We start from the raw sequence: 25,462 nt of genomic DNA, 5'->3' as shown, positions 1-25,462 counted from the left end.
TAAGGTTATTAACTCGTTTACCCTCTTTACAATCTCTGAAAGAGAGTCCCCAATCACCTGACAAGACTTTGAGGTTCAGAGAAGTCACAAGGTGTGCCCAAAGTCACAAAGCAAGTCAGAAGACATGTAAGGTGAGAGCTCCTACTCCCAGGCTGGATCTGTGGGGCTTCTCTGCGGCACACTCAGTCCTCCCCTCACCCAAATACAAGGGCTGCCCGGAGTCCAAGTTCACCATCTCTGAGCTGGAAGGAAGAGGTCTCTGAGATGTCCAGATGTCCATTTGCCATTTGGAGCTGAACTAAGCCCAAGAGCTTCTTCAAGATCTGGGGAAGTTGTGGGGTTAGGGGGGAGTGGCAGATGAAACCCCTGAAAGCCTATTGATTGAGGAAAGAGGTGCCAGTGTCAGAAGCCCCCTGACCCATGTGCTCTTTAAGGGATAGCTCCCCGCCATCACTGCTGTGGATGATTTGGCATAGCTAGGAGCCAAGCAGGGGTCACTGTGCTTCCAACCAAGGATGGAATGGGGAGATGCTGCGGGCATGTGCCTCTGCACATTGATGGCACCCAGAGGAGTAGAGAATCAAAAGGACCCAGCGCCAGAGGACAACACTCACCCAAACAGATTCCCAGAACTGCAGGGAAACGAAGACACGCTCCACCAGAGGCCTGGCCCCAAGCCTCTGAACCTATGGCTTGATTTGTGGCCTCAGCCACCACTGGATATACCTGAGCCTTGGTTTGTTCTTGCATAAAATGTAGGTGATTTCTTAGGGTGGTTCCAAGAATTAACCTACTTCCCATTTAGGCAAAGAAAAGCGCAGCTTTTCCACAAACACACACTTTGAGGCTAAAGCTAAGCTGATTATGATTCATTGAGCGCAGTGTCTCTGTTTGGGGGATATGCAGTTGAAAACTTTACAGGAAAGCTGAAGACAGGTTTAATTTTCTGCAGTGAAATCTGGACCAGCAGATATGGAAGAATTGTTGACAAAACGCAGGCACCAAAGCAATAAAAACCTTCCAGCGATCCTCATTTGCTGAGATAAGTCATGTCCAAAAGAGATCGCATCATCCAAAACACCTCCAGCTCCAGCTTCTGCACAATACTTGCAGGAACATCCCTGCAAAGAAGACTTTCAGTTCGTCATTGTCAGTGTCTTTCCATGAATCCATTCCTAAAAATCCACTGGGACTGTAATCTGTTAGTTACCTCAGAGCAAAGGCTGCTGTCAAGTATTCTCATGCCAATGGGCGAAAAGGGTAGCATTAATGAAAGAAGGTTATTGTAAGCTAGATCACAACACCCAACTACAGTAGTTAATTATTCTGTCTTCACATTTGGGGCCAGTGACCAAGCAAGGGAAGGAAGGTTCTCCAAATGGCAGGTGCTTTTCAGCCATCACATATACACCCAGGTCCCCTTGTTCCTCTGACTCCTCTGCTTGGACTCTCCTGGATGCAGTAGGCACAAGCATTCCTGCCATTCCACTTTGCTCCATCTGAGCCCCAGGAGGGGGCTAGACTACACTGGCTAGACTAGACCTGTGAGTCAGTTCTACACAATGAACTGAATCACCGTAGATGGGCCAGTCCAAACAGAAGGGGCAACGCAACACCTTCACTTGCTCTGGGCTGGGCTAGGCTGTGGCCATCATGGCCAGAGCCTAAATTGAAGTTGGGGGTAAACTAGGATGTTTCTAGAAAATCAGAAGCATGGAGGTCCCCTTCCTTTTATCAGCTCCAGGGCAAGAATTTACCCTGTCTGGCTTCAACCTGAGATGGTCTCCAGCGGCCCTATCAGCCCTGTGTCCTGTGATCGTGGCAGGGAACCCCTGAGAAATGGAGGATGCCTGGACCTCAGAATCTCACCTGGTACCCTCAGGTCTCAGCACATGCTTTCCTTTCCTCTGCTCTTGATTGATTCTGGGCTGAGAGGAGATGGAGCTGGCCATAAGTCATGGTTTCTATCCTGTTCCTGAATGCCATGGACACTGATGGTCCCCAATCACCCCTCACAGGCCTGAGTGTCCCCATCTCAAACGCTCAGGCCTGGCATTACCCCTAACACCCATGACCTTCAGTAGCTCCCCTTCCCTCTATCACAGATGCTTGTCCAAGAGCTTCAAGAGAAGCCAAAGGGGCCACTGAATGGAAGAACTCCAGCTGCAAGATATTCAGGGCAGAGCACTATGTGGACAAGAGCCTGGCCTCCTCAGACCACTCAGCATGGCTAGGGGCAGCCTTTTATTTCCTCTTTAGTCCTTGGGCACTCAGTGTTGAATATATTGCTGCCTTGGACTCATGACATTCTACTACTGGGCCATGCAAACCCCATTTAGAACTCACTTGCTAGTTGGCCGGCTGGTTTAGCAATGTGGTATGCCTCCACAGACTCACCACCCCCATCAAAAGCCAGGACAAGGACCTTCATCTAACCCCCTTCACATTCCTCTCGCCCCACGGAGGGAGTGGGAAGGTCTCTTCTTTATCAGTTCAACAAATGCTGACTGCACATCTCTGGTAGGGCAGGAACAGTGCTAAGCATATTCTGCCCAGGTAGCATCATCCCAAACCACACACTTCTCCTGCCCTTGCCTTTATGAAAAAAAGAAAAGGAGAGCCTTTCTGAGCTATATGTAATCTGTTAAGACTTACTTTTCCACTTAATACTAAATTGCTAATGCCACCCATATTGTTCTGTGTCACTAGAGGGCATTTCTTTTGACTGAAGCATAATATTTCATGTGCAAACATGGTAGCTGTGTGTGTGTGTGTGTGTGTGTGTGTGTGTGTGTGTATACTGGGGCATTCACTTCCAAGCTACACCCCCAGTCCTGTTTTATTTTTATTTTGAAACAGTCTCACTAGGTTGATGAGAGCCTCACTACTTGCTGAGGCTGTCCTGAAATGTGAACTCCTCCTGTCTCAACCTCCCAAGTACTGGGGTTACAAGTGTTCACCACCATGCCCAGCTCCACAGTCAGCTTCTTAAAGGCTGAAGCCAAGTCCTAAACTGAGATAGGCTTATTAATTTTCTCATTTCATCAGTGTTTATTCCATACTCACCATATACTGGGCACAGTGGCACATGTCTGTAATTCTAATCACTGGTGATGTTGAGGCAGGAGGATCACAGGTTAGATGAAGGTCAGCCTGGGCAACTTAACAAGAACCTGTCTCAAAATAGAATAAAAAGGGCTGTGGGTGGAGCTCAGTGGTAGCTCCCCTAGGTTCAATCCCCAGGACCACAAAAAGAAGCATTGTAGTAGATATTAGGGTTCCTGCAATACCTAATTTCTTTCCTTCATCATTGTGTCTATGAAATCAGTCCATGTCATTGCATTTAGTACTAGTTTATTCTTGCCAATAACTGAAATTACATTATATAATTAGACCACAATTCCTTTATCTATTCCACCAATGAGTGGCATTAGAATTTTTTCCAATGTTTACCCATTGCAAATGAAGCTACTATGGAAATTCATGTATACATTTTTTGTTAAACATATGTATCCACATCTCTGTATTCATATATTCTGGAGCAGAATTGCTGGATCATTAAGTCATAAAATAGCAATAGGTTCAGCAATAGTAGATTTAGTCAAACATTTTCCTAAGAATTTGTTCCAATTTGTCATTCTACCAACAATATATGAGCATTCTGGTTGTTCCACGTCTTCATGAACATTTAATATTATTGTTTTTGAACTTCAGTCATTCTGGTGTCTATGTAGAGATATTTTCTTATGCTGTGAATTTGCACCTGCAAATAATGAGTAATGATTTTGAGCTTCTGTTGATACTTATTGGCCTCTTGAATAGCCCTCTCTGTGAAGTGTCTAAGATTTCACAGAAATACAGTACCTATAAAAATACACAAATGATTAACAAAAACAGATAGTAAAGAAGAATCGCTGTGAGAATTCAGCAACATAAAAAACCTAGCAACCAATTGTTTCTACAAGCACTGGTTAGTTGCTGCAATTAGTAAAATTGTTGAACCAGGTCAAATGGGTGCATAACTAAAGTTTTCATTTGGATTTCACAGAGACCCCAACTTAGATTTAGCAGGGAGAAGGGAACGTAGACATGAAGCTCCCCTAAGCTGCTGGGCCCTCACTCAACTCACTGTTCTTCAATTACAGGACCCTGACAGTGACCAACCCCTGAACAGCCCAGGTAAGCTCCTCTCGCCTCCAAGTGTCCACCACAAAGTCGATGCATGGCCTTCAACCCCTCTGCCAAGTGGTCAGAGCTGCAGGTACCATCCACCCCCATTCAGCCTCATTCAACAACAATATTAAATAAGTTTCAGCATTTATTCTAGAGTTAGGAGGCCTAATCTCTGGGGAAATATTATCAACGAATCTAAAACAGAAAGAGCAATGATCCCCTAATTTCTCTGTTGGCCTTGGGCTTTTATGATAAGTAAGACTGACTGAAGTCTCTGCCCTCAGGAAGTTCACAGTCTTTTCCTGCTGTCAAGAAACAATGTGGACAGCAGTGTTTTCAGTTGTAGGAAAGAAAATGGCAGGGTGTGCATGACTTACAGGGGAAAAACAGTTAATAAATAGAATGTCCCAAAATTTAAGGGGTTTCCCCTCCCATTACTTTTTTTTTCTTGTTTTCGGTACTGGGGATGGAACCCAGGAGCATTCTACTTTCAAACTACACCCCTAACCCTATTTTTTATTCTTTATCTTGAAAGAAGGTCTCAGTAAGTTGTGAAGGACCCCACTAAGTAGCTGAGGCTGGCCACAAACCTGCAATCCTCCTATCTCAGCCTTCCACGTACTGGGAATGTAAGCGTGAGTCACCATGCCTGGCCCATTACATTGTGTGTGTGTGTGTGTGTGTGTGTGTGTGTGTGTGTGTGTGTATGTGTGTTACTGAGAATGAAACCCAGGGGCATTCTACCTCCAAGCTACACGCCCAGCCCTATTTTTTAGTCCTTTTATTTTTTAAGCATGGTCTCACTGAATTGCGAAGTGCCTCGCTAGATAGCTGAGACTGTCTGTGAACTGTGATCCTCCAGTCTGTGTCTCCAGAATGCTGGAATTATAAGCATGTATCACCACGCCCAGCTACCTTTTCTTAAACTGCTCCTATTCCTGATACACCTACTCCTGATAGTCTGCTGAGTCAACAAAACAAATGAATAAGGAACAAATTCATATGAATAGATCAATAAGAAAAGGGCCAGGTCTACTGAGTTGGGCCATTTCATAGTTCAGAGGATCAGTGCTGCTCCAGTGGTTGGGGATACGCCCCATGTCCCAGCTCCTTGAACAGCCCTGGAAAGTGAGCGATGTACCTACTCTTACTCCCATTTTAAGTGGCGATGGGCTTCTGCCTGGTCCCTAATCCCAGACTCTTAGATTCCAGTTCACCAACTCCCCGGCAAAAGATTCCTTATTCTAACATTAATTTGATCACGTGTCTTGACTGCTTAAAAACTTTCACCTGCCCCCCATAGCCTTGAGAATAAAATCCAAACTCCTTAGCAAGGCTTTCAAGAGTGCCCACAAACTCACTCCACTGTCCTGTATCCTACCATACTGTGGCCCACCTCTGCTTCCAGGACCCAGGGGACTCACAGCGACCCAACTCCATGACATGCTGGGCTGGCCCAGCGCCTCCATCCCCATCTCTACCTGCATCTAAGTGCGACCTGTTCAGGAAGCCCCCTCACACCATCTGCCTGTGAGGGTGTTTCTAGTATAACACATGTCCTCTTCTACTTGGCAAGACTGGAATCTGTGTCAGTTCACCTCTTCTCCAGACCATAATCTCCTTAAATACAAGGACTCACTGTTGTTGGACTGACTTGGAGGCAGAGGCCATCAGGATGTCCAAGTATTTATTCGTAATTATGAATATTTATTAAGCCCCTACCTAGCACTTACTGTGCTGGAGGCCTCTGCTCTCATAGAGTTTATAGTTTAATCCAAAGATAAGTCAGGGGTGCAGCTAAATAAGAGGAATAACCTCTAATGTTCAGCACAGTAGAGTAACTGCAGCTTCCAATTATATCGCAAGAGAGCTAGTAGAAGTAGAAGCCAGGCTTGGCGATGCACACCTGGAATTCCAGAACTTGGGAGGCTAAGACAGGGGGATCACAGGTTCCAGGACAGCCTCGGCATTTTATTGAGACTCTCAGCAACCTAGCAAGACCCTGCTTAAAAAAAAATGTCTGGGGATGTAGCTTAGAGGTAGAATACCCCTAGGTTCAATCTCTAATACCCCCCCCCAAAAAAAGAGCTAGCAGAGAAAGAAATGATAAATGTCTAAGATGATAGGTATACCAGTTACCCTACTCTGATCACTATACATTGTATACACATACTAGAAATGACATGCTGTGCCCCATACATATGTACAGTTATTATGTGTCCACTAAAAATTAAAATATGTCATCAGACATGGTGTGCACTAATCCCAGAACTTGGGAGGCTGAGACAGGAGGATCACAAGTTCACAGAAGGCCAGCCTCAGCAACTGAGCAAGACTTCTGTTTCAAAATAAAATAAAAATAAGCTGAATGTGGTGGTGCACACTTGTAATCCCAGTACTTGGGAGGCTGAGACAGGAGGATCAGCGGTTCATGAACAGCCTCAGCTACTTAGTGAGGCCCTCTGCAATTTAGTGAGACCCCATTTCAAAATAAAGAATAAAAAATTGGGCTGGGGATATCGCTCGGAGGTAGAATGCCCCTGGGTTCCATCCCCAGTACCACAAAAATGAACAAAATAAAATAAAAATAAATTAAAAGACTAAGGGTATAGCTTGGAGGTAGAATCCCCTGAGTTCAATTCCCAGTTCAAAGAAAACCTAAAATATATCAAAACTTGAGCCAGGAAGTCAGGAAAGGGAATACAGTAAGTAACTCAACATTTGCACAGGGGTTGGGCCTCTTCCAGGGGAGGAGGGGTCAGACCCAGCAGGGCCAGCACACCCTGGGCTGAGGTGAGAACAGGCAGCGGCCTCCCTTGGTGAGCCCTTGTGAGAGGTGGACAGGTCTGGAGAAGTAGCCTCGAGATGATGGAGCTCAGCCTAGCTACAGAAATAACCACCCCCCACCGCCTTAACCAGAACTGTCCAGGACATCCCTGCCACTGGTAAGAGGGCAGGAGGTGGGGGCCTTGCCTGCACACTCCTTCCCTCCACTTTGCACCTCCTTGCAGATGTCGCCCCCCTTCGCAAGCCCCGCACCCCTCTGGAGACCTTCAAGAAGGTGGGGATCCCCATCCTCAGCACACTGCTGAGCCTGGCGACGATCGCCACTGTGGTAATCCTGAGTAAGTGACAGCCCCCCCTACACTCTCCACCCCCCGCCCCCAGCCAGGGGCACATGAGCTGCACAAAGCTTTGCACATCCACGCATCCCCACCCCTGCTTTGAAGGGAGCCTGCTTCTGAGAGTGAAAGGGGAAGGTGAACTCTGCCCATGGGGCTCCAGATGGCTTCTATCCCAGATGAGCTCTTCTGCACACACAACCCACGTTCCAAACCCACACGCACTGCACATCCCTGGCAGTGGCGCCAGCCCCCACCCCCTGCACCCATCTCCTACAGACTGACAGCTGTGCACAGCCCTCCTGGCTTGTAGAACAGGAGGAGGGAGGGAAGAGTGCCCAGCAGACAGCGTCCCTCCCCACTGTCAGCCCTACCCTCCTCATGCCAGGGCCTGAGACCCGCTGCCACCTTGAGCAGCCCACTTGGCAGCAGAGAAGATAAAACCTCATGAGCAGTGCTTCCCACAGTCCACTCCCATGCCCTGCGGCTGAGTCCTTGTCTTCCTCAACGCACGTCACCCCGGGGATGGGGTCCAGCTCTGCTCTTTGCTGCCATGTGGTCCTGAATAAGCCCCCAACCTCTCTTGGCTGCAGTCTGTCTTCTATAAAATGCCCCACTTCTTTCTAAGCACCAGCAGGAGCAGCAACGCAGTCGATTGCATAAAGAAACTACAGTGTCTTATAACACATGTTAGCTGTCAAATGTTTAATCAAGACCACTTAAGTCATTGAAGCTCTAAACTGTATTGCCCTTCTAGGTCTGCTGTCCCAGAAGACCCTACATGGCTCCCATGTCTGAGCCCCCACATCCTGTACCTGGAGTGGGTAAACCAGTCTCCACCCCAGGCTAGGCTCTCTCAATCTTCTGGGGGTTCAATCTGCAACCCTGTCTCTTAGCTTTGTCCCAGAAAGTTTCCTTAACCTGGCTCCCAATCACGAATTAATTCCGAAGTTCTAGAAAGTAGCCGACTTGCTTTTCCTTTGCTTCACTCAGACCAGAGCATCAGGACTAGCCAATCACATCTCGTGCATTGTCTGGGAGATAGATACTGGCTGGGCCATATAAGCACAGTGTGGCCTTGGGAACTAATCCCCAAACCTCCCATCCTCAGTTTATTTATTGGTGATATGAGTCAGTGTGACACCTGCCTCCTAAGCTTGTAGATGAGATTATTTGATCAAGAGTCTGGAAGGCCCCTGGCATAGGAATAAGTGGGGACTGTCATCGACTCACCCCCCCACCCTTAGGAGCAGCTGGGAGAGATGCGCCCAGGAGAGAGCTCACGTAGGAAGGGCTCCTTCCCGCCAGTGGTGTCTGGCTGAGAGTCATCACCAAGGGAACTTCTTGAAATATCTGTTTCCTAGAACGTTAAACAAAGCTAAATTCATCCCATTAGCCCAAGATGGCAAAGAAGCGACAGAAATTGAAGGCAGCTGGCACAGCCTTAACACAGCCGACAGAAGACGAAGTAGACCACCTACCTCTTCGTGAACCTATTGATCTCAGATAAAAGCACCCACGTCCAGAGCCACACTAGGCACTTAGGAGACACTTCACAGCCTCTGCTTGCCACATGTTCTCAGTGGCTTCCATCCCATCCCGTCCCATCGTGTGCAGGAGGATCCCAAGGCTGAGAGAGGGGAGGGATGGGCAGAAAGCCATGCAGCAAAAGGCAGACCCAGGACTCAGACCCAGGTCTGGGGATGCCAAGTCCCCCATTCTGCCTCCTTCTCTACCTGAGGGCTCTGGGCTCTGGGGCCTGGTTCTTCATTTCCTACACACACGGTCTCACTCTTGGCAAATAAGAAAGCTGAGGCTCAGGACCAGGTGTATCTGCTATTATGTGGCAGCCTGGAGCAGACTGGAACCTTCTCTGCCTGTCTCCAAGCCCAACACTGCTTTTGAGGAAAGACCTGGATCCTGTCCCCTGCTGCTGCCAGCTTGACCCCACCCTATGTACCCCTCTTCACGTTTGTCCTCCAGTCATGACAATTCTGGACAAGTACTACTTCATCTGTGGGCATCCCCTGAGCTTCATCCCGAGGACACAGGTGTGTGATGGCCGGCCCGACTGTTCCCAGGGGGAGGACGAGGAGCCCTGTGTGAAGGACTTCCCTGAGAGTTCTGCGGTGCCAGGTGAGGCCGTGGCTGAGGGGCGAGAGGGCAGGCACAGCAGGAAGTCAGCTTGCTGACTTGCAGAACCATGTTGGGTCTCCAGGCAGACCCTGGCACTGGACACACGGCCTCCACTCCACAGCTGTCTGATGGACACAGGAAGTTGTGACCACCCATGCCTGCCACACTGACTCAGTTTTGAGAAAGAGGACTCGATTTCTCCTTTCTATGAAATCTATTACTTCAAGGGTCTAGAAAAGAGATTGCAGGCCCATTTAACCAGCTAGTGGTCCTTGTATTCACGTGTGTGTGTGTGTGTGTGTGTGTGTGTGTGTGTGTGTGTGTGTGTGTGTTACTGGGGATGGAACCCAGGGACCTTCTACATCCAGGCTATTATAATGTATATGTAGCAGGACAGATGGAGCTAAGTCTTTAAAAAAAAAAAGGTGGTGTTTTGACCATAAAACCCCTGTTGTTTTTTGGACTGGGCTAGACCAGCTTGGTCCACCTGGTACTTAGACTCCAAAAAGCTTAAGCCCAGAAGACAGGTGATGGGGCTTCTGAGGGTCAGGGCCCAGTGACTTCCTTCTCTGTCACGGAGGCCAGATACCTCCAGGCACCTGGCACCTGCAGCTAGTAGAGCTTCTTGTGCAACCTGCCATTCTGACCTATGTGGAGAAGCGCCCAGGTGCTTGGCTGAGAAGTCTCCCAGGCTGGGCAATCTGTGTGGACCATGGGTGGAGGGACCACATAATTGATCGTCAGAACTCTAACTATAAGAACAAATGGGGTTGCTATTAATCATCTTACCAGGATAATAGGTCAAATGACCCCAGGACATTTTCCCAGCCTAGTTATTGTCAAAGCAAGGGTCAGACAAAGTCAAACAGAGGTCCTTCCCTTGATGTTTAAGGTGTCAGTGTTCATGCTGCCTGTCTCTGGGTTGAGGGAGCTTGGGATGGATGGTCTCAAAAGTCTGAGGAGCTGACCCAAGTTTCTTGCTTCCCAGTCCGCCTCTCCAAGGACCGATCCACCCTGCAGGTGTGGGACCCAGCCATGGGGAACTGGGCCTCTGCCTGTTTTGACAACTTTACAGGAGCTCTGGCCAAGACAGCCTGCAGGCAAATGGGCTATAGCAGGTACCCAACCCCAGCCACTGGAGGCTCTCACCTTGCTGCCACTCCCCTGCTCTCCTCTGTCCTTCCTCTCGGATCCTCTTCTTCCTTTCCTCCCTCCCCTGCTAAAAGCACAGAGGTCAGAGTCAAATGGAGCTGCTCTGTGAAGTAAAAGCTCATAAGCTTCAGAAGCTCAAGGGTTAAGTGGGGAAAGTAAAGCTGACCTCAGAGGATGCCTCCGGGAGCCAGAGAGAGGGTGCAGACTGTGCCCCAACACAAGCACACTCACTCATGCACACGCACGCACACGCACGCACACACCTGGCCTCAGCTCCACTGCAGTCCTCTTTCCCATTACTGCTCACTCTTCACTCCTTCATCCTTTGCGAGAAGCCTTCCCTGTCCCATACTATAAAAGCCTAATTTACCTATGCAAAGTTCCACCAGTTAACATTTAGTTTAAATGAGTGATTTCATCAGGGTCCATCGTCAGCAATCCCGACTCTCAGCAAGTTCCAAATCTGGAGTCGATGGGAGGTACATAATTATAAAGGGAGCAATTAGCATCATACATATTTATATTCATTGGATCTTGGCAGTGTACCAAAAGCATCGTATATCTGTGATGCCAGTAGGCTTAGAGAAAGTAACTTGTGCATGAGTGGCTGAGAGATAGAAGGCTACAATCTGTGCCCGAGGCCCCTCACTCCTCGGCAGTAGAGGTCCTCTGGTATCTCAGTTTTTACATCGGGTGATACTCTCTTCTCACAGAATTTATTTATAAAGGAAATAAAATCAAGGTAGTCAATCCCTCAGAGAATTTCTCTGAGAGGATAGAAAGAACCCATGTGTAATAATAGCAAGATGGACAAACCTCTCCCAAGAAGACCCCAGGCATCTTTGGGGTTCTAAGAAAATGGGCCCAGAGACAAGGCAAAAGTTTTAACTACTAGGCAGATATCACCAGCCAATCCCAGAGCTCTCTCCCAGGATCCCTAAAACAGCCTCAAGGTCCTTTCAATAACAACCCCTGCAAGCTGTTCAGCCTGTAGATACCCCCCTGCTCTCTAGTTGTCAGACCTCTGCTGCCCTCCACCCTCCTGGGAGTGCAGCTCCCCATGCCCTCCAGAAAGCACACCACCACCTGAGTATTTCTGAAGATGCCAAGAAAGCATGGCCCTACCTGCATCAGCTGCTCTGCCCTCCTCCTGCAGCAGCCCCTCCTCCCTCTGCGGTCCAGCCAACTGCAGCGTCAGCCATACCTACGCAGCAGGCTGAGGCATGGTTACGAAACCTGGGAGTCTCCTGAGGCTCTGAGGATGACAGCTTCCCAGAACCTCTGTCCTTCCAGAGCTCACTCAGGCACCAACCCACCTGGCTCTTGGGCTTTACAAAGTCTAAGTTCGCTAAAAGTATTCATCAGGCTGTAATTGGTGAGCAGAGGTTAGCTTTCCTAGGAATGTCTGTTTCCAGCTTTGTCCCTCCTCGTGGGATGGATTTCTCGACTCAGATTTCTCTGCTTTCCTCTGCTCACCTGGACTGGAGGCCCTTCTTGTCCCAGGACCACAATGCCATAGTTGGCCTAGGGTGGGAGGAGTCCCAGGGATCCTCTAGTCCACTCATCATTTTACAGAGGGGACAACTGAGGCTCAGAGTGACCCAGAGAAGGAACGTGACCTGGCCAAGGTCACACAGCAAATGAGTGTCACAGCCAGCATAAGAACTTAGATCTTGAGGCCCTTACAATACTCTGGTCACCCGGATGCAGCACCTGACCCTGCTCAGGGAGTGCCAGCATTCTCAGCTGACCATAGATTGACCTCAGCCCTCCGTGAAGCGCTGGTACTTGCAGATAGGGGAGGAGAAGGAGCAGGAGGTCTGGAAGAAGCCGGCTTAATCAAAGAACGATGGATGGTAGCAATAGGAGTACTCAGGGAAGGCTTCCCAGAGAAAGGAAGACTTTACCCCAAGGCTTGAAAGGAAATAAACATGAATTAGCAGAAAGCAAGAAGGAGGGTAGTCCAGATTAGAGAAAGTTTTGTCTGGATTTCACGGGAAGACATAGGACGGCCCCATCTTCAAAGAAGCCGCATGTGTAAACCCACCACCAAGTCAAATCAGAGAGCTGGCCTGGCTTCCACACTCTATTCCATCCAAGTAAGAAAGGAGTTCACCTAGTTTGCTCCTTTGTTCCCTCTGATACAACCAGAAGATTGCTGGGATATTTGGCATCCAGGCAGAGCTGAAAGGTAGGGAGAAGCCTGATATTTCTCCAGAGCTCTGGGTCCTGGACTAGCCATTGCCCCCCACCTGAGCACAGCTGACCTGCCCGCCCTGCTGACCAAGGCCCTCCACTGCATTGCCTGCCAGTCCCCGGCCCATCTTTGACCAGCCTCTCCCGGGAAAGCGCTGCTCCTGACAGTACCCTCCAGCTTCCCGGCTCACAGCTCTCTCCCTTCACAGCCAGCCCACTTTCTCAGCTGTGAAGATCAGCCCAGACCAGGGTCTGGATGTCGTCCACGTCACAGAAAACAGCCAGGAGCTGCGGGTACAGAACTCCAGTGGGTAAGTAAGAGGACATGCGACCTGCAAAAGGCTTCACATGGAGCCTCCCCCAGGGCTACAGCAAGAGAAATGCAGGGCAGGCAGCAGAAGGAACTGCCAGCAAGGCAGACCGCTAAATACTAAAAACTACAGGATCACATTTCTGAGAGGTTTTCTATGATGACTTTTCTTAATATAATGGATGGCTGGACAAAGTGCACTCCCCTCCCCAAAGTAGAGTGAGGGATAGAGTGGCCTTTTTCTCAATCCTAATAGTAAAGGCAAACATCTTTTGCTACTGCCTTAGGTTGCCTAATAACACACCAAATAGGCAGGATACCAAAAGTCACCTTGTCCTTCCCACCACTTTCCCAGGCCAGAGGAGGACCCCCACGTTCTCACCACTCCAGGAAAAGCACCCAATGGCCCGCCGCCTGGCCATGCCTTAAAGCAAAGCATCTGAAATCTGTCACAGTGAAGCAGAGCTGCTCAGAGAAGATTCCAGCTTCTTTGTACCCAGGGTTGCTCAGAGTTGTGCATTCATCAGAGTAAACCTTACAAAGGACAGAGCCATAACATGATTGTTCGGCCAGGATCCCACTGCAATCCTGTTCCTCTTCCATTTGGAAAGCCCACCGTGCAGCAGACTCTGTTCTGGGCTCTGCTCTTTATCTGACCTGCCACCAGGAGCCCAAGCTGGGTTTTGAAATGGGCAGAGCCCAGTATATAATATATAATCAATAATGGGTGATTCAAATCCAGTTTGATTACACTGAGTGTTAGTATAGTTTCTGTATAGTCCCCAGTATGCAATTCCAGGTCTCCCAGGTAACTTTGGGGACTTGAATCAATGGTACCAGAAGGCTCGCCTTCCTGCCTCCCAGCTGAGGGACAAGAAGAACCACAGGGCTCCTTGTCTCTCTTGCAGATCCTGCCTCTCAGGTTCCCTGGTCGCCCTGCACTGTCTTGGTGAGTACGCTCTGTCTCCGAGGGCTTGAGGCCTGGAACAGTCATGACCAAAAAGGGACCTTCCTCCTCATTCCTGTATCTCCCAAACTCCAAGTTCCACTCTGAGGCCCCACCTTTATTCTCCAGCTTTTGGACTTGTGGGTTAAGGCTCTGTAAATGGCCGGGTCAGGAACTCCTATCTACCACTTGCTTCCAGCCCTCAACCTGGGTATATTCATTTTTCTTTACTGTAAGAAGATGCCTCAGGCAAACTCACTTTATAAAGAAGAGAAACTTACTTTGCTCACCGTTTGGGAGGCTTGAGCTCTAATGGTAGACAGCTCCCTTGATTTGTCCCCTGATGAGGGCTTAACTGGGGATAATGGGTCTTGACAGGAGCTCCTGCAAGTACGAGAAATACAGCCTAAAACAGGAGGCCAGAAAGCCATGCAGGGGCCGGCTCTCTCCTAACCCTCACTCTCAGGAGAGCTGGGGGATCCCAGAGGATGACCCTAATGTCTTTTGAGGGCAGCCCTCCAATGATCTGAGGGCCCCAGACCCCACCTCCTAAAGGTCACGCCACCTCAACATTGCCCTACAGATGGCAGAGCTCCCATACAGGAATCTTGGGGGACATACTCAAGCCATGTTCACATCATGGCAGGAAGGATCAGTCCTAGGGGCCCTGCTCGGGATACACACTGCACTGGGGTAGGCAGCTCCGTCTGTCCCGGGGCCTGACCCCGACCTCCTCTCTCTCTCCTTCCTGCTGAATCCAGACTGCGGCAGAAGCGTGAAGGCACCAAGGGTGGTGGGTGGGGAGGAGGCCTCCGTGCATTCTTGGCCCTGGCAGGTCAGCATCCAGTACGAGAAACAGCACATCTGTGGCGGGAGCATCCTGGGCCCCCACTGGGTCCTCACGGCTTCCCACTGCTTCAGGTGAGCCCCCTGGCTGTGCAGAGGCTGGAGAAGGGGGGGATTGAGCCCCAGCCACACACCTCCCACCCCCACTCACACCATCTCTCCCCTGGAGACCACTGCCAAGGAGTGGGCACCCCAAGTGAGATGCTGGCCAGTTCCTCAGGTGGCGACCCCTCGGCTACCAGGGTCCTCACCCCACCCAAGCCCCATAGCATCACTCCACAAAGCCCTTCTCCTCTGTCTGGGGCTTGAGAACCTACCAGCTCCTCCCCAGTTTTGCAGGAAATGATTGATCCCAGGGTCAAGAGTCACGGTCACTCCTCACTGTGTCCAGAACCTTCAATCGGTGTAGGTTCCCCTTGGATACAGTAGCGAGAGATGGGGCCAGACCTCTGGGAAGGGCCACACCAGCCACGCTTCACCCTTACTCGTTCTTTCAGCATCTTGTGAGTGTACACCAGGAACCAAGCTCCAGGCCTGTCACTGCCTTCAAGGGGCTCCTGGTCAAGCAGGGGCCTGGAGAGCCACCCCCACACTAAGCCCTGTCTGGCGTAGGGAAAGGCAAGCCCATGATGCTGCTGACCATAGCAAAAGCATCACATGAGTGGCAGAAACAGGAGCAGGGGTGGGCAGAGATGGTGCCAGGACCGGTGACTCAGGCACAAGGCAGGTCCTTCCCTGAACCCCCAGGAAGAAGTTCCCCTGGACAGGTTTCACTGAGGAAAAAGAATCAAATCCCCTATTAGCGTTTGGCTTCTGGACAGTGATTCCTTGGACTGCCCTTCACCATCTTTCCTAAGGGCAGTGGCACCCAGCACCCTAATCCCCAGGACTCAGGGACTCAGTCCTTGGCAGAGCCTCCTTGTGCATGGCTCCGGCTCATCAACAGCTTCTCTGCCCCAGGAAGCATCTTGTTGTGTCCAATTGGAAAGTAAGGGTTGGCTCAGACAAAATGGGCAACTTCCCATCCCTGCCGGTGGCCAAGATCTTCACCACAGAGCAGAACACCTCGTATCCCAAAGAGAAGGACATCGCCCTGGTCAAATTGCAGGACCCGCTGACATTCTCAGGTGAGGGGTGGTACTGTTGGGGGTGACCGATCCATTCCTCCTCAGCTCAGGAACTCAGGATCAGTGAGATCCTTGGCTAAAGTGAGAAAAAAAAATTTCAGCACGTACCAGTCAGAGACAGATAAGAGTTTTATTTAGAAAAATAGGAAATACACGCTCAAGGGAGAATGCAGGCCTTCCAGGAGAGAGAGAGAGAGAGAGAGAGAGAGAGAGAGAGAGAGAGAGAGAGAGAGAGAGAGAGACTTTGGAAGAGTGTAGGACTCTTCTTACAAGGGACTTTCATGAGGCATGAGTTAGATGAGGATAATCCCAACCCAGTGGTCTCTAAGGTCTGATAGTCTGATCAACGTAAGAGAGAATGATCTCAGTCTGGTAGTCCTGAGGAAGTTTCTGGTGGTCCAGTAATCTGGTCAACCTTAGTGTCCTCAGGCTGATTGAGGTTTTCATTGTCTGACTAAGAGATAAGCTAGAAAATGTCCTAAATTATATGTTTCCCAAGATATTGTATCTGGCTTGTTAACAATACACATGACAATTAGAGTTTCTTTCAGTCAACTCTAGGATCTACGTAGTTCCCAGAACTTTGGGAGAGACAAGCCTGGAGAAAGAGAACTGGCTTGAGGAGTAAAGGCTGAGACACTTTAGCACCAGGTTCTTAAAGCCATATTTTACTTTTTCTTTCTGTTCCTATCTGTCTCCTTTTTACCTATTTATTCTTGTATCCTACATCAGTCCTGGGGACAGAGTCCCGATGGTGCTCCAGGCCCTGCAGGTCACTCTTGCGGCCACCCCCACCCCCAGCTCACTAAGTGGCCCTGAACACAACCCCCAGCTCCTGAACTCACCCACTTGTCTCCAAGCTAATCCATCAGCCCAGTCTCACTGATGACACAGGGCCTTGTTACTCTGTCAGCTAAATATCCCACACCACCCCCGCCAGAAATTCCTCTGAGGTCTGTTTTCTGGTTTTGGTGCTCCAAGTGGGCACCTAAAGTGAGAATCAGAAAGTCATCTAATTTCAGAGTTATAAGGAGCTTTTTAAAGGATCACTCAGTCCATTTGCCACCACTGACTAGTGCCCAAGGCTTGCGCTATATCTCTGCCAAGGGGCCATTGGACCCCTGCTTGCTCTCCTCTAGCAGTGGGGAACCCATTACCTCTAAGGTAGCCCATAGAATCTCTAAACAGCTCTTTTAGGTGCTTACATTGAGTGATTTTTATTTATTTATTTATTTATTTATTTATTTATTTATTTATGTTTTTTGGTGGTACTGGGGTTCCTGGAAGCCCCCCCACCTCCAGGCTACACTCCCAGACCTATTTTTATATTTTTATTTGGAAACAGGATCTCTTAAGCCAGAGTGGCTGGCTTCGAACCAGCGCGATCCTCCTGTCTCCACCTCCCAAGCGCGGGGATTACAAGCGTGCGCCACCACGCCCGGCATGAGTGATTTTTAGATCAGCATTTCCAACTATGGGTTCCACAGGAACTGGTGCATTAGGAGAGAGAGAGTTCCATTGTCAAATAAGTTTGAGGAATATTTTCATCATATAGCTTTCTTCTTAGAGCATGTTAATTTATTAAAAGTATAAGAAGTTTTAAAAGGAATCTGTCTTCCTGTATCGAACCCACATTTTTCTAAGCTTATTTGACCACGGAATCCTTTTTCTATGATACTTCCATTAGCATCCCATAGAGCAGGTATCAGAGAAGCCCTGGTGGGGCTTAGCTGCCTGGCTCTCCTGAGCCTGGATTCTGTTTCAGGATCTATACCTGGAATTTGTTTTAATCAGACACGAAGACCTTTTTGGCCTTTGGCCAAAAAATATATCACTTACAGTCTCAGGCGCACACCCTGCCCAGCAGCGCTGCCTGGGAAAGCAACCAGGCCAGTCCCGAGGCAGGGAAGGTGGGAGGACAATCAGAGATCTTACTATGGTTTCCATGAGAATGTACGGGTGAGGCTCAGTAGGCAAGTTTAGGCAAGCTTGGGATTGGATAGTATGAATAATTCTCTGAGCTGTAGAGGTTAGTCCACAGTGACTAGTATCCGGCCCTGGGGTGATTCAGAAGAGGAGGATACCGGCTTGGTGTGTGAGAGTTAGATACGTGAGGTGGTGGGGTGCATGGGCCTGGGACTGGTTGGTTTGCATAGTAAAGGCGTGTCCATGGGCAAGTGGTCTACTATCTCTAGAAATTAGCTAACCCAGTCCGGTCAGTCTCCCAGGCTAGCAAGATCCCCAACATGACAAAACATGATAAAACACAAAACTGAAAGTATCCTTAATACAAGGTCTCTCTCTTCCTCTCTGCTCTTGGCAGACACAGTCAGGCCCATCTGCCTGCCCTTTGTGGACGAGGAGCTCACTCCAGCCACCCCACTCTGGGTCGTAGGATGGGGCTTTACAGAGCAGAATGGAGGCAAGTGCTGGACTCAGGGCAGGAGATCCTTTTGTGTGAGGGAGCAGCTCCCAGAGGTGATGGGAAGGAGGACTGTTCTTTGGAAAAGCCCTTCCTAGAAGACTAAGCACCAAGGTTCCAGGCCTAAAGCAAAGAGTTTTGCGATGCAGAGAATTCGCCTGGGCTGGGGCAGAAGGCAACAATGAGAAGGTAAGTGTGTTTTCAACCTCCCAGGAAAGATGTCCGACACACTGCTGCAGGCATCAGTCCAGGTGGTTGACAGAGCTCGATGCAATGCAGAGGATGCCTACCAGGGAGAAGTCACGGAGAAGATGCTGTGTGCAGGCGTCCCAGAGGGGGGCGTGGATGCCTGCCAGGTGGGGCTCCAAGGATCATGGGCAGTTCTATGGATAGAGATGTATATCCTAGGAGGATGTGCAAAAAATCCAGAGGCTAAATGCCCCACAGGACGCTTTGCATATGGTGGGCACACCGTGTATGATAAAAGGGGACGGGGAGACAAGGAAGGAATATAGTCAGATAAAGACAGAAGAATGCATGGGTGGGTGGAGGGAGGGAAGGATGGAGGGAGGGAGGGATGGACGGCTGTGAACTGAGAGTCTCTTAGAGAGTGTTAACAGTTGGCCCACAGCCTACTGGACCACAATAGGCCCTTTGGCTCCGGGAGGAAGGGCGTTTCTGAATGTAGGAATAGCCTGAGTAAGGGGTAAAAGCTGAACGGCAGAGAGCACCGGGGCGAGCAGGGGAAGAGATGGGCCAGTTCCAGGCCAGGAGAAGGAGAAGGCTACTCCCTGGCCTGTCCTCCCCAGCAGCCCCTGCTCTGTCCTCTCACAGGGTGACAGTGGTGGGCCCCTGATGTACAAGTCGGACCAGTGGCAAGTCGTGGGCATCGTGAGCTGGGGCCATGGATGTGGGGGCCCGAGTACCCCAGGGGTATATACCAAGGTCACAGCCTATCTGGACTGGGTCTACAGTGTGTGGAAGGTGAGTATGGCCCACCCCTGAGCCCTCCATCCCCTCCTCCACCCCAGAGATGAAACCGACATTCCATATGGTTTAAATGACGCCAACAGCCCTTCACCTCCCACATGAAGTTCCCTTCCAACAAGCCGATAGCCTGGCATTTCTCCATTAAGGCGGAGGCTCCTGTTAAATACCTTGGGGTGTGGAACACACCAAGTGTTGTCATTCTCTGTTTTCTAACAGAATCAGACTATCAGATCCTTTCCAGAGAGAGATTCTGATCAGTTGAAAGATTCCTGGGACCTCCCAGCCCATAGAGAGTTGAGAGAGCCAAGAGCTTCAAAGGAGAAGGAAAACTGCTCTGTCAAAGTTTGGTCCAGTTTTGAATCATCTGGCTTTCTCCTCGTTATTCTCTTTCATTCCAGTCTGAGATGTGACGCCGTTGCCCCTCCCTGGCCCTGCACCCCTGGGGACCCGCTGCCAGAAATCAGACCCAGAACGAGAGTCCCCTTGAGCACTCCTCTCTGTCCACAGCCTCAGCACTTCCTAAAGCAACGAAATACCTCCATTCGGGCAAGACCTCGCACCCCAGAGACACCCAGAAGGAAGCCAGCTTCCCTAGCTCAGCCCGCGAGTGCTCCCAGAGCCCCAGGGAGATTTTCAGCCATGGCATAGAGCCAGACTGTGGCCTGGGTCGCAGAGACTCTGCTGGCTAAGGATGAGCTTTCCTCTCAGCTGAATGTGAATAGGCTGCTCTGTGAGAGCCCAGATGGCTAAGGGCAAGAGGAGAGAAGGAGCGGGTTTGATCAGCTCTCTTCTGAGTAAGAAACCAGGGAAAGTGTAAACTGTGTGGTCCTGTGGTGACATCTGCCATGCACTCTTTGTTACTGTTATTTCTATGGTCATCATCATTAAACAGGTATGTGAACTTCCTGGCACAGGCTGCTTGATAAGAGCTGAGTCGGGTCCATTGGACCTTTCTTCTCTGACCTAGGGATCAAAGGATCCTGAGGGGACAGTCACTTCTCCAAGTAAGGGCACAGAAATGTGAGGACCGAGAGTCTGCTGAGTGGGGCCCCTGTGAGTTACAGACCAGGGAGGCCAGAGCGAGCAGATGTGGTTCCCACAGGGCCTCCTCCTTCGCTGCTTGCCCCCTGTCAGCCATGGGCCAGGGACAAACTGTGACTTGGGGGAAGCTGATTTAGGCATTCAAGGTGACATTCAAGCAGGGCACCCCGAGAGGCTGGGAAGATATCTTTCTCTTCTGAACCCTGACTTCTTCCAGACCTTCAATGTCACCTGGAGCATGAGACAGTCTCCAAGCTGGGTTCTGGGAATAAAAGCATAAGTAAGTCCCTGCACTTAAAATGGTGGGAGAATTAAGTCTCAGGGACTTCTCTGGCAACTCTATGGAGGCTTGAGTTTTTCAAGGACCCTCTTTCTATAGTTTCACCCAATCCTAGATATAGAGTTCCCGGCAACCACCATTCTGTCTACAAATTTAACTATATATTTCATATAAGTGGAATCAGATGGTACTTGTCTTCTCGTGCCTGGTTTATTTCACTTAGCAGAATGTTCTAAGGTTCGTCCATGTTGTAGAATGTGTCAGGAGTTCTGACGCATGTGAATAATATTCCATGGCTCATAGTACATTCTGTTTATCCATTCATCTGTGGATGGACATTTGTGTTACTTCTACTTTGGGCCATTGTGAATGCTGCTGCTGCTAGGGTCCTTGATGTAGGAGGAAGTCTTTAGCAAGAAGAACTTAGTGTATGAGACCTCTGACATGCAGAGTGAAAAGAAAGAGAACCTGAGCAGCCATTCACACCGACTTATCCAGCAGCCCCTCTCCCAAGCTCCGTGGCTTCTGCTCCCAAAGGGCCACCGCAATCTGCAAATACGATTGGTCTTACTCTTTCAAGAGGGAGAGAGAGATCATATTCACACACTATTTCTTATATTATACTGGTATGATTGTTCTATGTTATTATTGTTGTTATCTCTTATTGTATATGTTGAACTTGATGATAGTTGCGCGTGTGTAGGAAAACCTTACCACATATGTAAGGTTCAGTATTATCTGCAATTTGGCGTATCCACTGGGGACTTGGAACATAGCCATTGCATATAAGGGGGGACACTGTACCCCCAATTCCTTCCCAGCCTGGCCTTATGCCCAGCAGCTAGTAACCCCCAGGCATTCATTTGAAGCAGAATTTGCCTGGATACCGTGTTAGACTTGGTGGGAGAGAAGTATAGGGAAGAGGATATTATGACATTCAGTGGCACCAAAATCATTACCAAGGTCATTGTACTGGAGCATTCTAACATTCATTCCAATATTAAAAGGCTACCTTTCCAATTTCTCCAGGGAAGCTACCAGAAAGCAGCCTGAATGCCTGTGAATATACCAGAAACTCCTGGGCATTTTACATGTATTATCTTATCTAGAAAGGTAACATTTTATTTAGTTACTGGGGGTTGAGCGCAAAAGGCAAGGGGCATCTTACCTTTGAGGTACACCCCTAGCCCTTTTTATTTTTTATTTTGAAGTGGTGTCCTACTAAGTTGCTAAGGGTCTTGTTAAGTTGCTGAGTCTGACCTCGAACCTGTGATCATCCTGTCTCAGCTTTCCAAATGCTGGGATTACGGGAGCGTGCCAACATACCTGGTGGCAGGTAACATTTTAGACATGAACAGACTGAGGCTCACAGAAAGTAAACTTGTCCTAATTACTGCTGTCCAAAAGTAAAACTGGAGATAAATTCCCAGTGGAGGTGGGCAAGGTAAGTGCACGCTTGTAATCCCAGCATTCGGGAGGGTGAGACCAGAGGATCACGGTTCGTGGACAGCCTCAGCTACTTAGTGAGGCCCTCTGCAACTCAGTGAGACCCGGTTTTAAAATAAAGACTAGCCGGGCGTGGTAGCGCACGCTTGTAATCCCCGCGCTTGGGAGGCAGAGACAGGAGGATAGTGCAGGTTTGAAGCCAGCCGTGCACGCTGGTTTAGGAGACCCTGTTTCCAAATAAAAATGTAAAAATAGGTCTGGGAGTGTAGCCCGGAGGTAGAAGGGCTTCCAGGAACCCAGTACCACCAAAAAATAATAATAATAAATAAATAATAAAAAATAGGGCAGGGGGTGTAGCTCGGAAGTCAAATGCCCCTGGGTTTCATCCCCAACCCCGCAAAAAAAAAAAAAAAAACTCAATGGAAACCCCAAACTCCAAATTATTAAACATAGTTTTTATTTCATCCAAGGCAAAGCTAAATACAATTCTTTAATGCAAAACATGTTGTAGGAGCAAAACAGTCTGATTAGCTGCATCCCTCCTGTGCCTGAGCACAAACTGATGCAGCATGCGCACACCTGCGCCTCCCAGAAGCACCTACAACCAGAGCCTCCCAGGCCCGCCACTGCTTCGTGTCATCTACAGAGCTATAGAGAAAAACTGACTATGGGTATCGTCATCCAAGCCAGAGAAATAAACCATGCATAAGATAGTGGGAAGCAGTGCGTCTCAGGTGGGAGGCAGGAGGGCGTGGACTCCAACCTGGGACAGAGCAAAGTGCAGCAAGCCACAGGGTTCGCCCCAGAGTCCCCCTCCTGGCACTCCCTCCCCAGCCCTCTGATGGCAGCATCTGTAACAGTGAGATGGAGTTAGAGAGAGATGGAATCCAGGAGTGTGACTGGTCTCTTATCTGTGTTCAGTCTTCAGCGGAAGGATCGTTCCTGAAACGTGCATCTCCCCCATCGGGTACCACCCCTTTCACACACAGCCACACATTCCAGTCGCCACCCCACCCCACAGGTGCACCCTCACCCAGCACCTTCAGCAGTGTTCCTGCACCCCAGCTCCCCTGGAGCAAGTGGGCCAGGTGCGCATGCAGAGTCTGTGTCCATCAGCCCCTCCCAGGCCTGCCGCCCAGCTCCGACTGGAGAGAAACCCAAAGCCTCAAACAAGTGCAGGCGGCCTGCTGAGGCCAAGGATGAGAAACTCTGAACTCTGTCTTTGGTCTTACTGACATCACGGCCAGGGCAGTTGATGTGCCCAGGACTCCCAATTGAGTGCCTTGGCTGAGCCCATGAACCCCAGAACACCCTCACCAGCCCCAAGGTCACCCCTCCTATTGTTAATCAAGGGCACAATGCCGTCATTGGGATGACACATTCCTTCTCATGGGGACTGTGTTTAGCACTCCTAGTCCCCACTCACTACAAGTCAGTCATGCCCCAGGCATTGGGGCAACCAGAAACATCTCCCCCTAGGTCCCAATACTAAGACTTCCAAAGGAGAGAAGTGGGAAAAGTGTGTGTGTGTGTGTGTGTGTGTGTGTGTGTGTGTGTGTGTGTGTGTGTGTTAGGGATGGGATAGAGAAATGAGGACAAGACAGACTTGGTAAACCCCTCCAATGATAAAACACCTGCTGCCCAAATCCTTTTCCAAGCTGAAAAGATCTTTTAAAGAGACTTGCCAAGCCTCACACAGTCCTGTGAGGTAGGTAAGTATTATTATAATAGCAGAGCCCAGAGAACACCCACCGAGGTGGGCAGCACAGGAGGAGAGAGAAGAGGGGAGAGGGACATGCTTTCTCTCCTTCTGTCTACACCCAAGGGAGCAAACACCGCCTTGTGGCAGCTATCTCTTCAAATGTTGACGCTGGGAAGAGAAGAAAGTGGATTTGCAGGAAGGCAGCTACAGGATATTTTCTGAATGACCTGAGCTCTGGTCTGTCTGCTCCCAAAGTCAGGGAGTCTGAAGCCTGCCTGGATGGGTTCTGCTGGAGAAGAACAGGAGGGAAAGGGGCAGACCAGATGGGGAAACTTGCGAGCCCAGCGGGTTGGGTAGGGACACTGGCTACAGCACCTCCTACAGGTGCTGCTGTTCCCCAACACCCCCTTGGGGAAGCTTGTAGCTGTTTCTGGGCAAGAGAGCCCTGTAGCTGCCATGATCCCTGGAAAAAAGGGCCACTCCTCTCCATCCCTCTTGGGGGCCAGAGCAGAGGGACAGAATCCAACAAGGAGGAGGAGGAGGGCAGCAGTCAGGGCCTGTCACATCCCCTGCACCCACCCCTTCAGGAGGCCCCATGGAACACCATCGCATCCCCTTGTCAGGGTCTTGGATGGGAGGCTGGCCAAGGGGTGTCAGCACCCCAACCCAGTCCCTCTGCCTCCTCCAGTACCTTGAGGGGGAAGGACTGAAGAGCCTCTGGCTGCAGCTGAGGCAGGGCTGCAGAGGGAAGGGAAAGAGCTGGACTCCAGAGCTAAGGCACAGTCGGACCCCATGCTCGAGAAGTATGCAAACCAGCTCTGCGAAAAGCAGAGAAGTGTGGCTGCCCTCCCCTGCTACTCCCAGTCCTGGGGTGGGAGGTGCGGCCCAGCCAAGCAGGAAGAGCTGGGAAACCCCAGGGCTCTCTCACCCAAAGAGGGCCCCTGAAGCAAAGGTGGATCCAGGGCTGGGGCTGACCAACCCTGGGGGCAGAGCAAAGGCCTATGGGAGGAGGAGGCTGCTGGAAGAGCAAGCCAATGGGAGGAAGGTCAGTGCAACTCCTCAGGCAGTGAGACCACCTACTGTTTCCATGGAAGGGGGTAGGGGGGCATGGTCCTGCCAGGTCCAGGACAGGGGCTGGGGAAGCAGACCAAAGGCTGAAAGGCCTAGGCCACTGGCTTGCCCACCCAAGGGGGAATGCCAGGGAAGGTGCAGAGAGTACTCCTGTGCTCCAGGAAGGCTGAGTGGCCCCTCCACCATCCCCGCAGCAGCCCAGAGAGCAAAGGGTAGCTAAGTAGACCAAGGCAGCCAGCGGGGCTGATGGGGTTAGAGACTCGGAGCTGGGTGGGATGGGGCTGGGACAGGCTGCCCCACTGTGGCTCACCTCCAGCCCTCTAGGTCTTCCTCCAGCCCCCTCCTGACACCAAAGGGTTCATTTGCCAACCCTTCCCTCCACCCATGGCCAAGGCCCAGCTGTGGAGGCAATCCTCACTGATCCTCCAAATCCCTGTTGATGAGAAGGAAAACCAAGATCTTGCTCTGCTTACACAGGTTGGGAGCTGGAAGAAGACCCATC

The 25,462-nt window shown here is 50.1% G+C and overlaps 1 protein-coding gene across 1 annotated transcript in view; it reads left to right on the top strand.

The window, feature by feature from the left end:
- Window positions 1–19,435, top strand: part of TMPRSS4 (transmembrane serine protease 4) — a gene marked incomplete at both ends in the record, with an annotated part of 41,185 nt that extends 21,750 nt beyond the window's left edge. Inside the window, 11 exons of the mRNA XM_080717669.1 lie at window positions 4,146–4,179; window positions 7,185–7,298; window positions 9,279–9,431; window positions 10,420–10,549; window positions 12,989–13,090; window positions 13,998–14,038; window positions 14,797–14,956; window positions 15,842–16,008; window positions 18,332–18,430; window positions 18,644–18,786; window positions 19,265–19,435. Coding sequence (XP_080573795.1) covers window positions 4,146–4,179; window positions 7,185–7,298; window positions 9,279–9,431; window positions 10,420–10,549; window positions 12,989–13,090; window positions 13,998–14,038; window positions 14,797–14,956; window positions 15,842–16,008; window positions 18,332–18,430; window positions 18,644–18,786; window positions 19,265–19,435 — 1,314 coding nt within the window. The remainder of the gene's footprint in view (window positions 1–4,145; window positions 4,180–7,184; window positions 7,299–9,278; window positions 9,432–10,419; window positions 10,550–12,988; window positions 13,091–13,997; window positions 14,039–14,796; window positions 14,957–15,841; window positions 16,009–18,331; window positions 18,431–18,643; window positions 18,787–19,264) is intronic.
- Between the last annotated feature and the right edge of the window lie 6,027 nt (window positions 19,436–25,462).

Source organism: Muscardinus avellanarius, assembly GCF_963383645.1.
Source record: "Muscardinus avellanarius genome assembly, chromosome: 1".
NCBI classification, from domain to species: domain Eukaryota; kingdom Metazoa; phylum Chordata; class Mammalia; order Rodentia; family Gliridae; genus Muscardinus; species Muscardinus avellanarius.
Note: the sequence above shows the minus strand (reverse complement) of the source record. Positions and strands in the feature narration are given on the sequence as shown.